Source organism: Haplochromis burtoni, unplaced genomic scaffold, assembly GCF_018398535.1.
Source record: "Haplochromis burtoni strain Fernald_Lab_line unplaced genomic scaffold, NCSU_Asbu1 Contig_260, whole genome shotgun sequence".
NCBI classification, from domain to species: Eukaryota; Metazoa; Chordata; class Actinopteri; order Cichliformes; family Cichlidae; genus Haplochromis; species Haplochromis burtoni.
The window spans coordinates 527208-546263 of record NW_024582621.1 but is presented as its reverse complement, the minus strand read 5'-3'; the positions used below and the strand labels follow the sequence as shown (position 1 = coordinate 546263).

At 39.8% G+C, this 19056-nt stretch overlaps 2 protein-coding genes across 2 annotated transcripts; both read right to left on the bottom strand.

The window, feature by feature from the left end:
• Nucleotides 1-54: 54 nt before the first annotated feature.
• Nucleotides 55-2975, bottom strand: gabarapa (GABA(A) receptor-associated protein a). The gene is made up of 4 exons (XM_014339182.2): nucleotides 2724-2975; nucleotides 1346-1424; nucleotides 1127-1245; nucleotides 55-978 (listed from the first exon to the last, which is right to left on the bottom strand). The coding sequence occupies exons 1-4, from the start codon at nucleotides 2811-2813 to the stop codon at nucleotides 898-900; spliced, it is 369 nt and encodes a 122-aa protein (XP_014194668.1). The 5' UTR covers nucleotides 2814-2975; the 3' UTR covers nucleotides 55-897.
• LOC102294006 (CTD nuclear envelope phosphatase 1A) lies at nucleotides 2796-17721 on the bottom strand. Its single transcript, XM_005939668.2, has 8 exons — nucleotides 16990-17721; nucleotides 13891-13957; nucleotides 10519-10637; nucleotides 10348-10419; nucleotides 9989-10105; nucleotides 9754-9865; nucleotides 8915-8999; nucleotides 2796-7539 (listed from the first exon to the last, which is right to left on the bottom strand). The coding sequence occupies exons 1-8, from the start codon at nucleotides 17092-17094 to the stop codon at nucleotides 7479-7481; spliced, it is 738 nt and encodes a 245-aa protein (XP_005939730.1). The 5' UTR covers nucleotides 17095-17721; the 3' UTR covers nucleotides 2796-7478.
• Between the last annotated feature and the right edge of the window lie 1335 nt (nucleotides 17722-19056).

Below are 19056 nucleotides of genomic sequence, written 5' to 3'. Positions count from 1 at the left end.
AAGTGTAATTACTTGTTACCCTGTAGCAAAGGGACAAAAAAGACAAACAGCAGGTAGTTTTTCCATCACATTTTATTATGTATGGTCATGAATAGAGAGAAAGAGCCAGTTACGCAGCTGTATACAGAGTTCAGTTGTAATTTTTCTTCTTACAAAAAAACAAAACAAAACAAAAAAAAAAAAACTTAAAAAATAGAAGAAAAAAAATTGCACTCAGCTTTACACGATCCTTAGAAAGTAAGCCATCTAAAAATTAACAACAATAACAACAATAATCATTAGCAGTCAACATAATAGTCTTACCACTGAAAGCAGAGGATGATTATTTAGTCTGAATTCTGTTATACTCCTTGCAAAGGTCCAATGCAGAGTAGCAAGCTAAATTCTCCTTGACATGCTTTTAAATAAATTTTGTCACTTTAGTTTGTTTTTTCCTAGTGAAAGAGTTCTTTTCCTTTCATTTCTCAGCCTAAGCTCAAGCTAACAAAACTGAACAAAAAAAACCCCCAAAAAAACATTTGCGTTCATTCTAAATAACACGCAATTTAAATCCTTTCTCCCTTAAACCCGGAGTAGCTATAGTAAAGGCCTATTTCTAGTATTATTTCATTAATCTCTCGCATTGTTTTTAAGTAAAGTACGATCGGTTTTGACACTAGAAACTGAACTGGCCATGAGACCACTTAGTTACTGTTGAAAAGAAAAGCGGGAGACAAATACAATTCAGACTGCAGAGTAATAAAGACAGAACTGGATGCGAGAGGGGTAATGCATGGGTGGTGAAAGTGCATTTGACATATTCACTCTGGGAACTGTAGGCTGCTGAGCTGGATTTAATATTTAAATGAATGAATGGATGTGGAGGTCTCAGAAAGGTGGGTAGTGGTTGAAGTGGGATCAGATTTCCCTTTGGCTGTCCCCATACACACTCTCATCACTGTAGGCAATGTAGAGGAAAAAGTCCTCTTCATGATGCTCCTGATGGGAGGGGAAAAAAGAAAAAAAACTGTTAGCGCAATATCAATAATGTAGGGAGAGGCTAAGGAGGAACAACCAAAGGCAACATGCTGGTTAAGCCATAATGTGAGAGCATGTGAGTGAGCAGGAAGCTTAACAGGACTCTTGCCTGGTACAACAATCCCATGGTAGCTGAGGTGGGTGGAATGACGTTGTTTACAAAGAAGAAGAGCGCATCCTCAGCTCGCAAGTGGATTCTTTTCCGGATGAGGAAGTAAAACTGACCCACTGATGAAAGAGAGAATATGTAATAGTAGAAATTTAACATGTGACATTACAACTCTAAAATAGAAGTCAACAACTTTTTATACTCGAAGGCAATGTTTACCCGTCAGGTCAGAGGGGACAAGGTACTTCTTCTTGTCCAGATCTCCTATTCTGGCTTTGGGTGCTTTCTCCACAATTACCTAAAGGTTAGAAAAACAAAAGAAAGAAAAAAGAAAAAAAAAACAAAAAAAAAAACAGGTGTACAACATGTTTTTATTACAAAGGCTGCAATATGGTGTTCGCTTCATTGTCTCAGAAAAGGGATCTGAGAGTGTACCAAACTGTCAGTCAAGCGAGTCCAGGCACATCAAACTCAGACGAAGTGTTTAATATAACACAGATTATATTTCACAAAAGTATTTCAGTGTTAGAAAGAACCTGGTATATTTACACCCTGGCTATCAGACGTGCGGTTTAATTTTTGAACGCTTTCCCTACTAAACCTCTTTAAGTCTCTCTCCAGTCTAAAAATAGGACCGGTAAAATATCACTTGCCCACACGGTAAACACTGACTGCACAATTAATCAGCGTCCCCCCCCCCCCTTTTTTTTTTAATGAATTAGCACCTGATGTGCATTTTTTGTCAGTACCATTTTATGATGGTGAATGATAGTTTTAATTCAAATGATCATACAAAACACGACATCTGTGAATGTTCTCTGGGTCTTTGGGAAGTTATAATGGACTGTTTTCACCATTTAGTGACCAAATAAGTATTCAATTAATAGAGAAAATAAGCAGTGGTTAATTGACTACGATAGTTAATTGTTTGTTGTAGCAACAGAACAAGTTTACGGTAAACTACGATGGAAGGACTGTAAAACGAAAGCTTAAAAGTGATCATGATTGAAAGGAAAGTGTATTTCGTCATACTTTACAGGAAAAACCCGAAATCCCCACATTAAATCAGCTGATAGTTGTGACACAGACTGCCTCGATAGGCCAGACTAACTGGGGAAAGCCTTTATGATTTATCTGCAAGGAGCTGGGCGACGTAAACAACCCCGTTTTGTTGACAGCATCTATTTTAAGGCGCTCTACTGCGTTTCAACATCCAGCTACAGACCACTAAAAGAGTCTGTGCACACCTGCATGTCTTCACCGTAACCACCGTCACAGTCATAACCACCATTATTTGGCCACCAATGATGATTCACGGAAGAATAACACGGAGATCACCTGCTGGCCTGCTCACAGCGGCCGAAATTCCTACTTAACCTCTGCCGTTGTTAGCTACCATGTGTGGCGGTTACAACGTGGCAGTAAACAAACTAAGCAATATATTGTGTGGGTAAAATCTCACTACAATATCACATTTAGATTTTAAGATTAAATTAGTAATAAAAATAAAACAGTGAGCATAACGAAATTAGCCTGACAGCAGTATAACAGCAAGGCAACCTAGCTAGCTGTCAAGGTGCTAACGTTAGCTACTTACTGGCACCCTGTCCGGATACTTCTTTCTTATTTTCTCGCCTTCGGACCGCCTCTTCTCAAAGGGATGCTCTTCTTTGTACTGAAACTTCATCTTTAAAAGAGATGACAGACAACAAGTCGGTCACTCAGCGGTGGTACGGGTTGCTTAAGAACTGACTCGAATCGCGGACACACAAACACAAACGATGCTAGCTAGCCTTAGCCTCGCCACAGCTGTTTTCCTAGTGCGACTGCAGCGGAGGGATACAATAACAACATGACGTAGAGGAAATGGGTAGTTCGCAGGGGCGTACCTCACCTTGTTTTAAACCCCATTAACGTCGACTGTGTGATGATAATCGACGCGTATTCAAGAAGAAAATAATAATAATCTTGAAATAAACAGTATACGAAGAGCTTACGAATCAATGTTGCCTTTCTGTCTTTTTCTTTTCTTTTACGTGGAACTATTTTATTTTTTATCAGCCGCTGCGCATAAAGACGCGGGGCAGGGCACTGAGGAGGGATCTGTCCTTGTCATATGACCGAGGCCCAGCAGTTTGTGGTTTGGGAGGAGAAACCGAAAAACATGCGACATTTCATTGTGCTGGAGCTTTCGCTGATACCCGGTGATAAACCCTGAACCAAACACGTTTATTCACATTTCTGCAGCATGTTGGATTATTGTATGTAAGCACAAGTTACTGCGTATTTAATGGTGAACACAGTGCCTACTAAGTTTCCTCTAATTACTCGGGGTTTACGACTCATTACACCATAACAGACGAAAGAAGCAAATAACCAGGAGTTTTATCATTTACGCAAATTGTTGCTAAATGCTGGTTTTAGGATAACTTTGTGTAACTCTGGGAATTTACTGGGTTATTTTATTCATAATTTATATTAAAAAAAAAGTTTAATATTTTGTCATGAACACATTTGGTAAACAAACTGTGCCTCCAAAGCTGCCACTCATACATCCTGAAACACTCACCTGCCTATTGCGCATATGACCCACAAGTCTGTGAGTCACATCCATGTGACATCACTGTGGTTCAAAACCTCATGATCTCCTTTTGTGCACAGTGATGACACAGATTGCTTAGATCTAAAAAGTACTGCACATATTTTTGTTAGAGAAACAACCCTCTCCTGCTTCAGACCAGAACGTTGCCTGATAATTTTAGATAATATTGTCTTTTGTTTTCTTTGTTATACATTTTTTGGGGTTGTATTTTTTCCCCTTAGTGTTCTAGATTTCAGTCTCATGGCTCTTTCACAGCAGGAACTTTAAAAATTAAAGTGTATACTCAGCTGATGTCAAACGCTGACTGATCTACATTATATATTATTATATTACATAATATTCTCTTCTTTTCTTTTTGGCTGTACACACACTCACACCCTCCAGGTCCAGGTACTATCACCCCCAGAGGGGCAATCTGCCCCAAGACCCAGGAGATGTTGCCCTTTGCTCTGGGGTGGAGACAAGCACAACACCCCCGGTCTTGCAGCAGCAGGGAGGCCCTGCATCCCAGACCCCAACCAGACAGCCAACTCCTCCTCCCCTCCCCCCACCGAAACGGTGAACAGAGAACAGGGATGTGAGATTGATCAATGATAACATGATAGACTCTTCTTGGAGTGAGCTCGCAAAGAAATCCGCTCGATTTGCAAGGTGGATGAAAGCAAGGCAGATTTAAAGGGGCATCTATTTCGGTTTTCCTAATTTTCTATCACTCATCACTTTATTAGACGTCTCAATTCTCTGTGGCACAGATTCAACAAGTTGTTGGAAAAAATTCCTCAAAGATTTTGGTCCACGTTGACGTGATCACACAGCATTACAGTTGCTGCAGATTTGCTCATCCATGATGTGAGTCTCCTACTTCACCACATCCCAAGTGTGCTTATTGGACTGCGACACTGTGACTGTGGAGGTCATTAAACTAAAGCAAACTTATCTTCGAGAAACCACTTTGATATCATTTGTGACATGGGGTGTTATCCTGCTGGAAGCAGCCATCAGAAGATGCGTGCACTACTCAAGAGATGGACGTGCTCAGCAACAATCATCAGGTAGTGGTGTTTAAATGATGCTCACATGATACTAAGGGGCCCAAAGTGAACCAAGATAATATTTTCCACAGCATCACACCACCACTAGCAGTCTCAACTGTGAATATAAGGAAGAATGGAACCATGTTTTCATGCGGATGGCAGGGTCAAATTCTGGGTCTACCATCTGAATGCTGCAGCAGAAATTTATCAGACCAGGCAACATTTATTTTTGTGAGCCTGTGCAAACTGTAGTCTGTTTCCTGACAGGAATGGAACGCACTGCTGTAACCCATCTGCTTAAAGGGTCAAAATCACTTATATTGCCTTTCTCCCACCTGCCTGTTTGCCCCAGTTTAGCAGGGGCAGCTAATCAGAAGACTTTTGGCTTAGAGGGAAGGTGGAAGGAAGCTTAAACTACTTGTTTGAGAGGATAAACTCAGTCTAAGAGCGTAATAGGTTTCCTTTAATAAGGTGGCTGGAAGGAAGCTGTGGTCCAAAAAAAGAAAGAAAAAAAAAAAAAGGCAAAATCATATTTACCTCTTTCTGCGTTTCAGCCTTTAAATCATCAGTGAGAGGCAGGTGTTAGCAAACCAAAGCATATACTGTATCAGCCTTATACCGTGATTAGAAATCACATTCTGAAGTCTTCAGCTTGGGACAAAAAACATTCACACATCATCACACGCACAGCTATGGCTGGCTAGCAGATGTGCAACCAAATCAGGTCTTAGAGGACTATTGCACTGCATGCTTGATACACTAACAGTAAGAAAAACGTCGATACTTTTCACTGACAGTCATTCATTTGCAAAACAGTCACAAAACAGTACAAAACACTACCTGCTGATTAAGATTATGCAACATGATTGAGATGGTCAGCAGTTCTCCCAAACGGACTTCATGTGAGGATGTTTTATCATCAAGTAGAGATGCGTATAAAAATAGAAACGAGAAAACTAATTTGCATACTCTGTCTTAAAATTACACTTTTCTTCACAATTAAAACAAATAAACGTACACATAGAAACTTAGAAGCGATTATGGCCTGCAGCAGTGCTTAAACGCACAGCTTACATGAACAAGAACAGCTTCTGTTTTTTGTCTCAAGTTCAAGCTGTCGATAAAATAAACAACAAAGATGGGACAGAAACCCATTGTCTAGAGCTTTGGGGACAAAGGTTATTCCAGTTTGAAAAAGCCTTTATCAAAACAAAGTTAGTCTGAGATCAGTGCAGTTCCCCGTTACACCACATGGTGGCAGCAGATGATTAATCAAAGTGTTCCTCTCACAGAAACTGAACTCCAGTGAAGTTAGAGCTGCAAAATGTTAGGGCTCAAACATGAAGGGTGTTACTCGCAGTAAAAGAAAACAAGCTGAATTGTAACTGGTCGATACTGACAAGTGTTTTATTAGTAACACAGACCTGGAGACAGAGCCAATAAGAAGCCGCTGTGAGCCTTGACAAGACTGACATTGTTCAGAAGGCATTTAAAGATGGAGCGTCTAATAGTTGAACCGATACAATAAAAAGGGGAATGGGTAAAAAAATAAAATAATAAAATAAAAAAAAATGCAAAGGGGTGGGAAGGCTGCAAGTTTGAATCAACTAACAAACAAACTGCAAAAAAAAAACAAAACAAAAAAAACCAAAAAAAAAAAACAAAAAACAGGAGATTAAGTGCAATTCTTATTAAATGAAACCAGGATGGCATCAAATAGTTTTTTAAAAATGAGGCGAAGAAATTGTTGTGGTATTCAGAAGTCATATTAGCAGATATCATGGTAACAGAGAAACAATCAGATATGGAAAGGCGGAACGGCAGTCCGTGTATCATTACAAGCCATTCTTTTCTTTTTTTTTTCCTCACAACTTTAAAGTGTTTATCAGAGTCCCATGAAGAAGTTTGGGGGAAACAGTTGTTGGTTATGGCTGAGGGAAAAAGAAAAAGAGAAAAAAAAAAAAAAACAAAGAAAAGAAACTTCGACTTCTTGGCTATTTGTCCAGAAAAAAAATGCCTGTGGGTGGTATGTTGCAAGCAAGGGTCCATCAGTTACATCATTTAAATTGATCCAATCTTGCTGGGGGAGAAAAAAAATAGAAAGTACCTTGGGAATTGATGACTCGCCGCTTGGGGTATGATGGTGATCCTAAAAAACAAAAAAAAAAAAAAATGGGGGGGGGGTTTTCTATTTTGCCCTACTCAGTTGCTCCAAGAGGTTAAGACAGTAAACTGATGAGTTTGCTGAAGTGCAGTATGTTGTGTTGTGATGACGAAGAAGAGAGAGAGAAAAAAAAAAAAGAAGTCTTTGTTGCATCGCCGATCCTCCTCGATCTCCCAACTTTATCTTCAAATTTTTTTAAAAAGGACTAATGAACTCAGCAAGCGTACTCCGACTCCATACACACACAGTCAGTATCAGGAGCGATAAGGCAGAGAGGCTCCTCTTTGTTTTGGAGAAGGGGAAAAAAAAAAAAAAATAAAAAAAAAAAAACAAAGAAAAAAAAAAAAAAAAAAAAAAAAAGCTGGCTCCCCCTCCCTCCCCAGTAGTTCGTGGGTTCTGTTGATCCCATACTGTTCATCCTGTGTGAGGCGGTCACCTCAGGAGGGGCTTGGAGAGGGCTGGTGGGTCGTCTACGTGGGAATGGAGGGCAGGGTGGAAGCCAGCAGAGAGAAGAGGCTGGTCAACAAGCCCGATCCCTCTCAATTCAGCCAATCACCAGAGCCGGTGCTGGTGGAGGTTTCGACTGAGGACGGAGCGGACATCAGCAGTGAACCTATGACAAACAGGACGACATTTCAGTGTACTTGCTGCCATCGTAGCAGGGAAACCAATGCATGTTTAACACTTAGGACAAAAAAGCTCATTTATTTGTTTGAGTAAGATCAAAAGATCAGCCATGTTCACGCTGGCAAGTATTCAGAGTATTCCCACTGCTTCAATGCAACACATTAGCTCTCCTTTTCAAGAATTCAGTTATTTATTTACATTTCAGTTATTTACTGTGTAAATCTTAAATTCTGCTGTTCCTTTGATGTGACCAGAGAGAAGGATGCCACACAAATTCTCAATTTTTCTGTCTCCTTTTAACTTTTTGGCATGAAGCTGCCAAAAAGTTAAAAGTACATCCAGTCCTATACTTCTGTTAGCGTGTATGCTAAGTCAGGGAACGTGACGGCAAAGGTGATTGCTTTTATTCTGTGGAAGTATTCTTTGTGCAGCGGTAAAACAGGAGCAAAACCTCTGAAACTACAGCCAGTGACTTTTTGGTTCAGTCAATGATGCCAGCCAAAAGGAAACTGATGAGCCTGCTGCTGGTGTGTTTTGAGGAAAAGATGCTACCAATATCACACGCTGTGCAGAGGTAATGCCAGTGCACTAGAGAGGTAAACATGCAGAAGCTTACACACCCCATGGTCATATACCCAACATATACAAGCTAACTGCAAACCTGTGTTTCCTTTTCTCAGTAGATTACTTTTTCATATCAGTAATTATGTAATGTAACAAGTTACTTTTAACAGTAGCTTAATCCAACAATGGATAAATCAACCTGGTGTAAAAAATAACGCCTGACATACACATCTGAAAATCAATGATAAACACTCAGCATCTCCTTTGTTACCTCATACATTACACACTGTGCAGGTTTGCTGTTAATTCAATTCTATTTTATTTATATAGCGCCAAATCACAACAACAGTCGCCTCAAGGCGCTTTATATGTTAGCCTTAGCTTTTCGTAGGAAACTTCATCCAGATGCTTGTCACTCTTCTGAATGAATTCACATGAGATTTCTTGTCTCACACTGAATAAAAACAGCTTTTTAAAGCAACCGAACTACTTCTAAGAGGAACTGCAGACAAAATGCGTGAAACATTTTTTTGTTGCTGAAACATGACGGGCGACTTATAAAGAGAAAGCAAGTAAAGCCACCAAAATAAAGAGATGATACTTTGAGTCCTTGTGGTCATATGAGGATTTGGTCTGGTGTTAACACACTGACAGCTTGTGAGCTTTTTGCTTTACATGTCTTAAACAACTCATTTAGAATGAGGAAGTATGCAAATAACCTTACAACAAAGTAAGCCATGCAAGCCAGTGTCTGCGTTATCCCTTTGCTTTCATGCAAGCTTTATTATGCATTTTACCTTAGTGCATCCAGCATAGGCAGCAAGTTAAGAAGTGCTGTGTCACTAGGGTCGCTGAACCAGGACTTGATGGGTATTGCATTGTCTGGAGGGCAGAAAACAGCCAGTCAGTTGTGTCAGAAAAATGGACATGGTAGTGATTTTGTGCTGCTTTTCTGAAGAAGCCACAGAGTGTTCAAGGAGCTTCGCACTTAATGTACTGCAACAGCATTTTACAACACAGGCCCTGAAGTGAAAACACCTTCGCTTATGTCCTTGTCACAAAGTTCAATTCTACCAAGACAAAGATTTGATTTAATTGATCTGTTAAACATGACCGAAAACAAGCAGCCCAATATATAACTCAACTCGTTAGCAGGTATCGTACCATTTCTCATTTATGTGTGTGTACTTACAGTGAGGGGAAAATTCAAATAATCCAGTGACCTTATGTATAATTAATACGTGTGAACCAAAAGCTTCAAACTACTCAAATGCTCCACTTCTGACAGTCAGTGAGAGGAACTATAACTAATATGGTCGTGTCATGCCCACAGCTCTAGCTGTGAGCACAACAGCCACAATCTTCTGCTGCTCACATGCAAAGGTGCTCTATGTGACCAAAATAACGTAGCTTCAAAGCATCCAAATAGAAAAACTTGCATCTATACTCTAAACCATTTCTTTCTTTGAGCTTGACAGGTCTAAGACATACAAAACAAAGGCAGAAATTGTATTTATTGGACTGTAAATACATTAAACAACTTCTAATTAAACTTCATATAGACGTAACTAATGTGATGTCACTCGTGGTTTCTGAGATCTTGTTTTTGAAGCCCATTTACACTTTGAAATCTTACCTGGATGGCTTCGATAAGCACCAGGCGAGTTGTCCAGGATAACAATACTAGACAGGTCATCGTGTACTACAGACAAGTCTTTAATATAACTACCTAGATCCAATGTACAGTGCTGGGAAAAGAAAGAAAAAGAATTAAATATAATCATCTACACCAACAAAAGTCAGAGTGAAAGCAGAAACTCGATCAATATTAGGTTTAACACAGGCTGTCAGAAGACAGCGTAGAGTAGTACCTGTCTGTAGTATCTTCGTTTCAGAATGTTCCTGTTGTTATCCAGTTTGTCTGCCACTGCTGAGCCGTAGATCTCCATACTGGCTGTGAAAACCACTAGCTCATACCACTGGCTCACCTATATACACAAGAACATAACAATCTATGTTCACAAATTACCATCAGTGTTCAGCAAGTCACAAAGGGTCAATACAAAAAATAAATACACTTTTATGAGTGTGAGAGTGCAGTACAATGGAGATTAATGACAAGGATGACAGGCAGGATTTAAAGGAGTGACGATGTTTGTGATTTACTGCTTGTTACCGTAGCCACACACACACATACACACTCACACACGGTTGTTTGAATAACACTCACCACTTCTAAAAAGAAGTCAACATGTGGCCTTTTATGTACGAAGAACCTGACTGGGTGCTTATCAATGACGACCTGTAAGGAAAGGGGAAACGGGTGGAACCAGCTCATTTAGGCAGAAATGGTATTTAAACTGGGAGTAACTCATGCTCATATATGGTTGGCCGCCCGTACTTTGAGGATGAAGTCCGGCGGTGTGCCAGGTCTCACTGTGGGCCTCAGGACGCCGTCATGATGAGAGTGGATCAGGGTCTCATCTAGGTCCAGAACCAGAATCTTCCTCTTTACTGCATCTGCATTCATTTAATAACATCAAGCTTCATTTAGCACATCTCCACAAACAAAATTATTAAGAGAAATTAGGCTATGTGAAAAATCATGCACTTCAGTACAACATGTCGGTGTCAACAAGCAGGTTTCTCTTTTACTTCTAACATGTCAAATAGGGCTGCCACGATTAGTCGACTACCAAAATCGTCGACGACTGATTTAATAGTCGACGCGTCGTTTGAAGCTTTGTAAGATCCCAAAAGACGCAGGAATAAGTAGCAGGATTTAAGAGTGTAATAACGGACTGAAACAGAAGATGGCAGCACTGCATGTACAAGGATGCCAGCTGCCGTTAAACCCCGAAGAAGAAGAGCTGTGTCCCAGAATTCATAGCTCAGTTTCCAACAATGGCGGCAGCTAGTTAGTTTTAATATTACTCTTATTATTCTTTCTGGGTCACAAAATAAACGTTTAACATATTTTCAGGCGAGAATGTAGCTGTGTAAACCTCAAATATCTGCTCAGTTATCAGACACCCATATTTTCAAAAGGCTCCGACGTTTTCGGAGACGTCTGTTACCCACTAGCTCGATAGCTAGCCGGGGGCTAGGCTCACTAGAGCCGTGAGAACACCGGACTCCCGGCAAATCGTTTTCAAACCCACCGCCGTCTTTCGCTACTCAGGTTAAACATATATAAGTCACTTAGATAACTTAAAAATGTTATTGTTTGGCTTTTTTCAGTATTTTATTTGTTCCTGAGTAAATCGGTTTGGCTGAGATTAAAGTTATAGTTTTTACACAGCTGAATAAACGTCAAGCAGACAACTGATTATCAGAAGATAGATGATAAGATAGATAGAACTTTATTAATCCCTCGGGTGGGTTCCTCTGGGAAATTCGATTTCCAAAAAGCACAGCACCAAATAATTACAAGGGGATAAATAGAATAAATAGGAATAAAAATAAAAATACAAGTGAATTGCACATTTCAAGTATTGAGGTCTATTGCACCATTGACTATTTACAAAAAGTATTGCACAAGGTATAAGAAGTGTGAGACACTTGAGAATATACTCCGGTGTTATATTTTAGATAGCAAGGAGTTTATTAAACTTCACCGAAACAATCTGCAAATTTCATTAAACTTTAATAAACTATCATCTTGTTTTTATTTTTAGTTAGCACAGACCTTAAACACTTAAAGCTGTAAGCTAATGATAGTTATATAAGAGCAGATGCTGCTGGTACAATAAGCTGTGTTTTACGTCCAATGGATGATGATCTGATAAGTTGACTAATCGCAAAAATAATCGGTGACTAGTCGACTATCAAAATAATCATTTGTGGCAGCCCTATTGTAAACAAGGAACTGCTTATTTTAAGTCTTGACCCAAAAAAGGCAAGCCATTTTATTTTTTCCCCAGAGTATTTAGACAGCACAGCGAAAGGACAAACCTTTACAAAGTCATCATCAGTTTTGGTGTTGTTAACTTCCTCGGTCTTTTTTCAGTTTTAATTTTTAGAACAGAGTGTACCACCATGTGTAAAGATCTTTTTATTATTATTTACTGACTCCAATACTCTGATTGATGCACTTAAATGGTATGCAAATAAACAAAAGGAAACCCATTATGTGAGTTTCCTCTATGCCTGGTGAGGATATAATGTACTCCACTTTAATTCAAAGTCAACAAGAAATGATGGGCTGAGTAAGACTTGTTTATGAAAAGTATCTTATAACAATATTATAACACATCCTCTTTTATAATTAATAGTGGAAATTAAAGCCCTGACACCCAGGTGCCTTCATTTTTTCCCCTCATCTCTTTGCAATCCCTGACTTGATGAGTTTCCTAATGTGTTTCCAGCCAATTCCAGTTACTTTTTCAGTAGACTCATTTATTCCCCCAAAGACACTCCAGCTGATTCCAGTTAAGCGCTTTGAGGACTGGGTAACCGTTTTAACATTTGAAGCTGACCTTATTCGAATGCACAGATTTGGCAACCACACTGCCGCTTTACTTCTAGCAGAAATACCCACCATCTGCAGCTAAGTTAATGTACACTTATTCACTAGAGACTGGACCTGGATGTGCTGGTGACGTCAGTGGAATGAGTGAGAGGCAAGTAAAGTAGACTGAAATACAATCCTTCCTCTAAGTCAAGAGTGTGCTGTTGAATGAGCTCTCAGCTGACAGAAGGGAAGTTCATTCAGAGCACACAAACCAAACCAGTCAGTGCCTGAGCAAGTGGTGTGGCCCAGCCTGTAACATTTACATATCCTATCCTTTAATTCAAAGCAGAAAGTCCGTCTTTTTGTTTTGTTTTGTTTTAATCAAAGATAACATTGCATTATGTGGATGCTCACACGTTGATACTGTTATAATTGTTAAGTTTGTCAGTTGGTGTTGGTATATACAGCTAGTGTGCATCTACACATTAGGCATTCACAACTTTAGCACTGCTGTCACACATCTTGAGGATATCTATGGTCTATATACTAATCCTTAATCACTAAAGACTCTGCGTGCAATGCAGTTTATAATGTCAAAGACTATTTACATTATGCAGTGTTGACATTGCTGCTAACACCAGTTATCTCACTCATGACTGTATCAGTTCGCTTCACTGGAAAATATTCAGTCGACATTTACAGCTCTGCAAAAAAACAACATTTGTTTTATGTTTACAATTGTTCTTTTTTTACTTTAAAAACCAAATACAGTCATCTAATTGAAATGCTGCAGTGCCAATATACAGCCAAATACCTTTTGTGCAAAACCACACTCTGTTGTTAAGCTGTTAGTTGGTTAAACAGCGCAAAACAACAGACCTATGCAGCAAAACAGGTTTATGAAAACAATTGACAAAAAGAATACAGCTGTGCATGAACCCATTTAAGGCAACTTAATATTTGTATCTATAAAAGAAGGTCATGGGGAAAAAAAAAAAGTATCTAAAAGCTAGTGTGATTTTCCTTATGTGGAGAAGCCAGTCAGTTTGACATAATGGCCATTTAGTCTTTACTTTAAGGTGAACATGAGGGGGATAGTTTCCAAACTGTACATCTGTTCCAGAAAAAGTCCCAGTCAGCACAATCACTTCTTACTTGACAAACTTGTTTATCACCTTCTTCTGTCCACATTACAAAGATGCTTTTATGGTTCCTTCATTTTGTGGCCAACACACCGATGTGCCTTAGCGAAAGCATCTTTAAGACTTAGCAAGATAAGCTTTTATACAGAGAAATACCATAAAACAACAGTGTACTCACTGAGCCTGTTTCTGGAGATGGGGGACAGGGGCAAAGTGTCGTATCGCACCGTCTGATACTGGATTATCTGCAAATGAACACAGGGAATCAAAAAGTGAATTCTCAATAGAAGGAGCACATACTGTAACATGCACTAAACACTTAAACGATGACTTAAATATACTACGACGAGAGCTTAAACTGTGATATATTTGACAATACCATACATACCAAGTACACAGAAGCCTCAAACCCCTATTTACAATCGCTCTGACCTCAAAGAACTTTTCATGTGATTTTACAGAAGAGGAAATGTTTCATCTTTTAGGAATCTTTCAGGGTATAACAGTAAAAACGGAAAACTAATTGTGCTTTGGAGTGATAAGAGATTTTACCAGGATCTGAAATTTTTATTTTTCAGCTGCTTAAGATAAAGAATTCTTAGGAAACCAGATAAAGTAAGGGGACAGAGGAGGGCACCACACTGAAATAACGAAGTGGCTTGCGTCCAACCCATAGCGCTTCCTCTGCTGTGATCCAAATGACTACAGCGAGGATCCTTCCCAGTGCCGCTCTTGCCCAGGGGCTCTGCACTTTTCTTCACAGGGCTATTTTTATCCCCCCCAGCTGTCGGTGGGTGTCAGCGTTGCATGGGGCACACACAGAAAGGGAGACTCACAGGGTGACTTTGACTGAGCTGCTTGGTACCTGCCTTAGACAGGACCTCCCTCTATGCCCCCCCCCCCTTGCTTGGCAGGGCAAGCCTGGGAGAAGCCTACTGTTGGAAGCAGCTGCTGGGTACCACGGGGGAAATCTCACCCCCGACTCAGCTCTCTGTATCTTTAAAAACATCCATCTGAAAACCTGGCACGCACACGTCCTGTGCCTCCAAACTAAGGCAACAATAAACAATAAAATGTGGACTATTTTTATTTGTTTTTCCTGCCCATCATCTAAAAAAAAAAAAAAAAAGATTAAATTTTACATCAACATGTGCAGGGCTTTTTCCTGGTTTAAAACTGGTCTATGGGGGGGTGTGACTGTACACCCAGACAAAAGTGCCCTGCATAGATATATCTTAAATGACAGATGTCTGCCTATTGTCTCATTATTTCTAACCATTAGACAAACAAAATTCTTTTAGTTACTAAATTAAACTCTTATTCAACAAAGATTACTTCACAGTCCTGATGTTTCCCCTTAGGGATGAATCAAAACCTCGTGGTGGGTGCCCAAATCTTTCAAACGCAGGAAAAACCCTCATGTAGCAGCGGGCCTCTGTTCCTTTAACCAGAACACTCAGGACATAATTAATGACTAGAAATGGACGATGGCAGCAACTAACATTTTTTCCCCTTAATTAATTTGTAAAACAATTTAATTAATTGGTTCGTGTTCGTTTCAGAGCTGAAGACAACATATTCAGGCTGCTTGTTTTGGATTAATAAAGACATTAATTTAACCATTAGATCTGCAGAAAGAAGATACAGTGGATGATTTGGAGCAACGCTGCTTTAAAAAAAGTATATTATTCATTAATTAGTTATGAAAACCATTGCAGATTTATTCTTAATCAGCTAATCAGTGAAGTACAAATATCAGCTATGTAAGCTGGTAGTTATTTTTTGCTTAGCCAATTGTTGCATGCAGAATGATAAACACAACGATTATGTAACACTGATGTGGGTAAGATTAATAACCAACCACCTCGTCATTTGTTGACATGGGATAGCGTGCCTGGGATTATGACCGGTTCCTAAAATACATAATCCAATTAATCTTATCTTCATTTAGATCTACGTATTGTGGATAAACAAGAGGTTATTATTAAGTGTAGAAAACTGGTTATCCCAGTTGTGAGAACATATATACACACACACTTCCCTCTAAACAGCCCCAACCCTAACCCCGCCATATCAGCATAATAGATGCCCTGCACTTGGATCATCATGACAAATTTCCAGTGCATCACAGACCATGCACAAGAGAGCTAAACTGCGAGAGAGAACGAGAGAAACAGAGGCAGAGAGAGGGAGAACAGTGCACTCTCTGTGCTGACTTAATCCCTCTCACTTCAGCCACAACATGGACTGAACTATTCACACTCAGGGCCTGAGGTGTTACTGCCACACAATCAACTACAGACAAACCTCTAAACAGCAAGATGATTACAACACACGAGGCAGTCCTCCAAGCTTTGTTGGTTTGATATGGCGCTTGAGCCGAAGTCCACTCATGTTACACCACATATGCACATCTATTAACGACACCACGACACCTGCGCATATGTCTAAGTTACAAACAGGTGGCTTATGTCACCTTAAATGCCATGTTTATTGTGGAGGCATTTCTGAGCGATTGAAGGTGACCTGCACGCTTAATGCACTTTAAATTTGGGGTTTGGCTGTAGCAGTTTTCACTGAGCACTGCAGCCGGATAAAGCAGTCCTGCAATTAAAAAAGACAAACAAAAAAACGACACAGTTTTGAGGTTTGACCAATCATTCATAAATGAATCTGCAACAGTTTTGATAACTTATCATGCAATACATGTGGTGGGGTGGGCTAATTATCGAAAGGTTTTAGATTTAGAAACATTTTGACATTTCTTTTAAAAAAATTTAACTAGCCTTTTAGGTTTTAGACCATTTAAAGACTTGTGACCATAACCTAAAGAGATTTGACAAGTACCAATTTAAAATGAGATAATTAGTGGAACTTCTAATTAATTAAAGCAGTCATGAGGATATTTTGGCGCACTTGACTCACTGACTCATTATATACTTCATTTGCGGGAATCTGTCTGATGCTTTACAATAAAGGTTCAATTGACTGTTTTAACTAAAAGAAAACTTAATTGTGGAAAAAATAGTTGTTATAAATAATTAAGCAATACTTTTTGATAACTAACTGGGAGGCTGAGGCTTCTGACATGTAAAAAACTGTCATAATATTATGACATCTCAGGTGGAGAGCGCCAGTAATTTGGCTCTCTGAAAACCAACCAAGCTTTTCATCAGGTGGGTTTCATTTAAAACTAAAACATTCAGGCACACTGGAGTCATAGCAAAGTAAAGACTTGCACGGAAAAGTGTCACACATTATTCAAAGCCCCTCTCACCGTTCGTAGGTGCTTCCTGAGGATGTACATGATGAAGCCCCATATTCTGGACGTAACGCCGAGAAAAGTGCGGATGCCAAGTAAACACTGCCGGGTCTTCAGCATGTTAATAACTAGGCAACGCGGTTTTCACCCAAGTTGCCGGGAAGGGGTAATTACTGAAAGGACTTGCTTACCACAGAGTCAAAATTCTGGTGTTTAGCCACAGCCGCCAAACTAGCAACTCTTAATTATTGGAGAGGCCAAGCAAACGTGTGAGTACCTCGCTCTGCACAATTGCGGCACAATTAGCATCAAACAGGGTAACTTCGCATTGTAACGGTGACAAGCAAACGATGAGGTGGTCGAAGAAAAAGCCGGAGAACAACGACTGCTGCTGTGTGGACCTTAGCACGCAGCTCGTTGACAAGCTAGCTCAGGAGCTAGCTGTATGTATACCAACTACCGTTAGCTCGTAGCCACCGAGCTACCGCTAGCTCGACAGGGTGACCACCTTGAACCTTGGAGAAAAATAGACCACAAAAAAGCTGTGGGGTCCTTTCTTGACAGGCACCACTTCAACGCGACTTGAGTCTGTGCGGCTTCCGAATGGAGACAGTGTTGCAAAAGTTCCCCAAAGTCTAACCGGGCCGGTTAAAATCAGTTTGTAGTCCAGTGGAAATCCGGAATGAAACTGCGAGCCGCCATCGCCGCCTTGCCGTCACTTCCGCGACCAGCTTGGTTGCGCGCAGCACGTCCACGTGGAAAGAAAACAAACCTACGAGGACGAGCATGTCAGCTAAAACCTTCAAATTAACACCTTTTAGTTTGCTCTTTAGCTCTTCAGCTGTACTCTTACATAAATACTTATGGGGAGTTTTACGTAAACATAACTCTTGCTGAGAAAGCCGTGTGACTTGGTGGTAATGGACGGGCCTGTATATTTTTAAGAGGAAATGTAATGATTTATTGGAGCATTGTGTAGCTTGTATAACGACAATATCAAACCAAACTGAAATGAATGTGTGACTGTATTTGACAGCTGTCAGTAAATCACGGATTTGGTAATTGTAATTCAATGCTAAAAAGTTGCTTGAATCAAATTTCTGTAAACTATCAGACTATTAAATCTGACACTGCAATTGGCATCGGTGTTCATGTCGAACTGTCGCTCAAAACTAATTATTTAGTGCCATCAGACCTACCTGCTGACATCATCTATAAATCAGTATACATTTTCAACTTCTTTGGACTGCTCCACCACAGTGGATCAACTCACCCCCTCCCTAGCTTCTCCTCTGTTGCAGCAGCCCTCTGCACATCCTCCTTTGTGACATCCATGAACTTCCTCTGTGGCCTTCCTCTTTCCCTCCTGCCAGGCAGCTCCAACTTCAAAACCCTTTATCCAATGTATCAACTATCCTTCCTCTGTACATGTCCAAACCATATCAGCCTTCGTTTCCAAACTGCTCAGCCTGAGCTGTTCCTCTGATGTACTAATTTCTAGTCCTGTCCATTGTGGCCACTCCTAATAAGAATCTTAATATCTTCAGCTCTGCCACCACCTGTCTTTTTGTCAGTGCCACTGTCTCCAAACCATACACTGTGGCAGGTCTGAGTACCACCTTGTAAACCTTCCCTTTCACAAATCATATTTTAAACATATATTTATTATAACTCAACCTCAAAGGCTCATAAATTTAAAAAAGTATTTAAGTATTGTACCCAAAAGAGCAACTGGTTTGAGATCATTTTTGCCAATGAGACAATATATATCCAGGACATTTTCTGGTTGTGAGCAGCATTTGATTTAATTCCTACTATAGGATGTGGCAGATGAACAGATATCCAGGACTTTTAAGATGCACACAAGTAATAAATACTGTTTTGTGTAAGAGAAACCTGTTTGTTTGTTTTTTTGGTCTTTAAGCACTTGTGAACTGTCATTTATTTTTGTCCCAGTCACTGCAATAAATCATAGTGCGGAAAAAAAAACCAGTCATTTCAGTGCAAAAGTCACAAAATCAAAAATAAATTATTTTGTAAATAACCAACCAGAAAAAAATAAATAATTTATCCACAAACAAC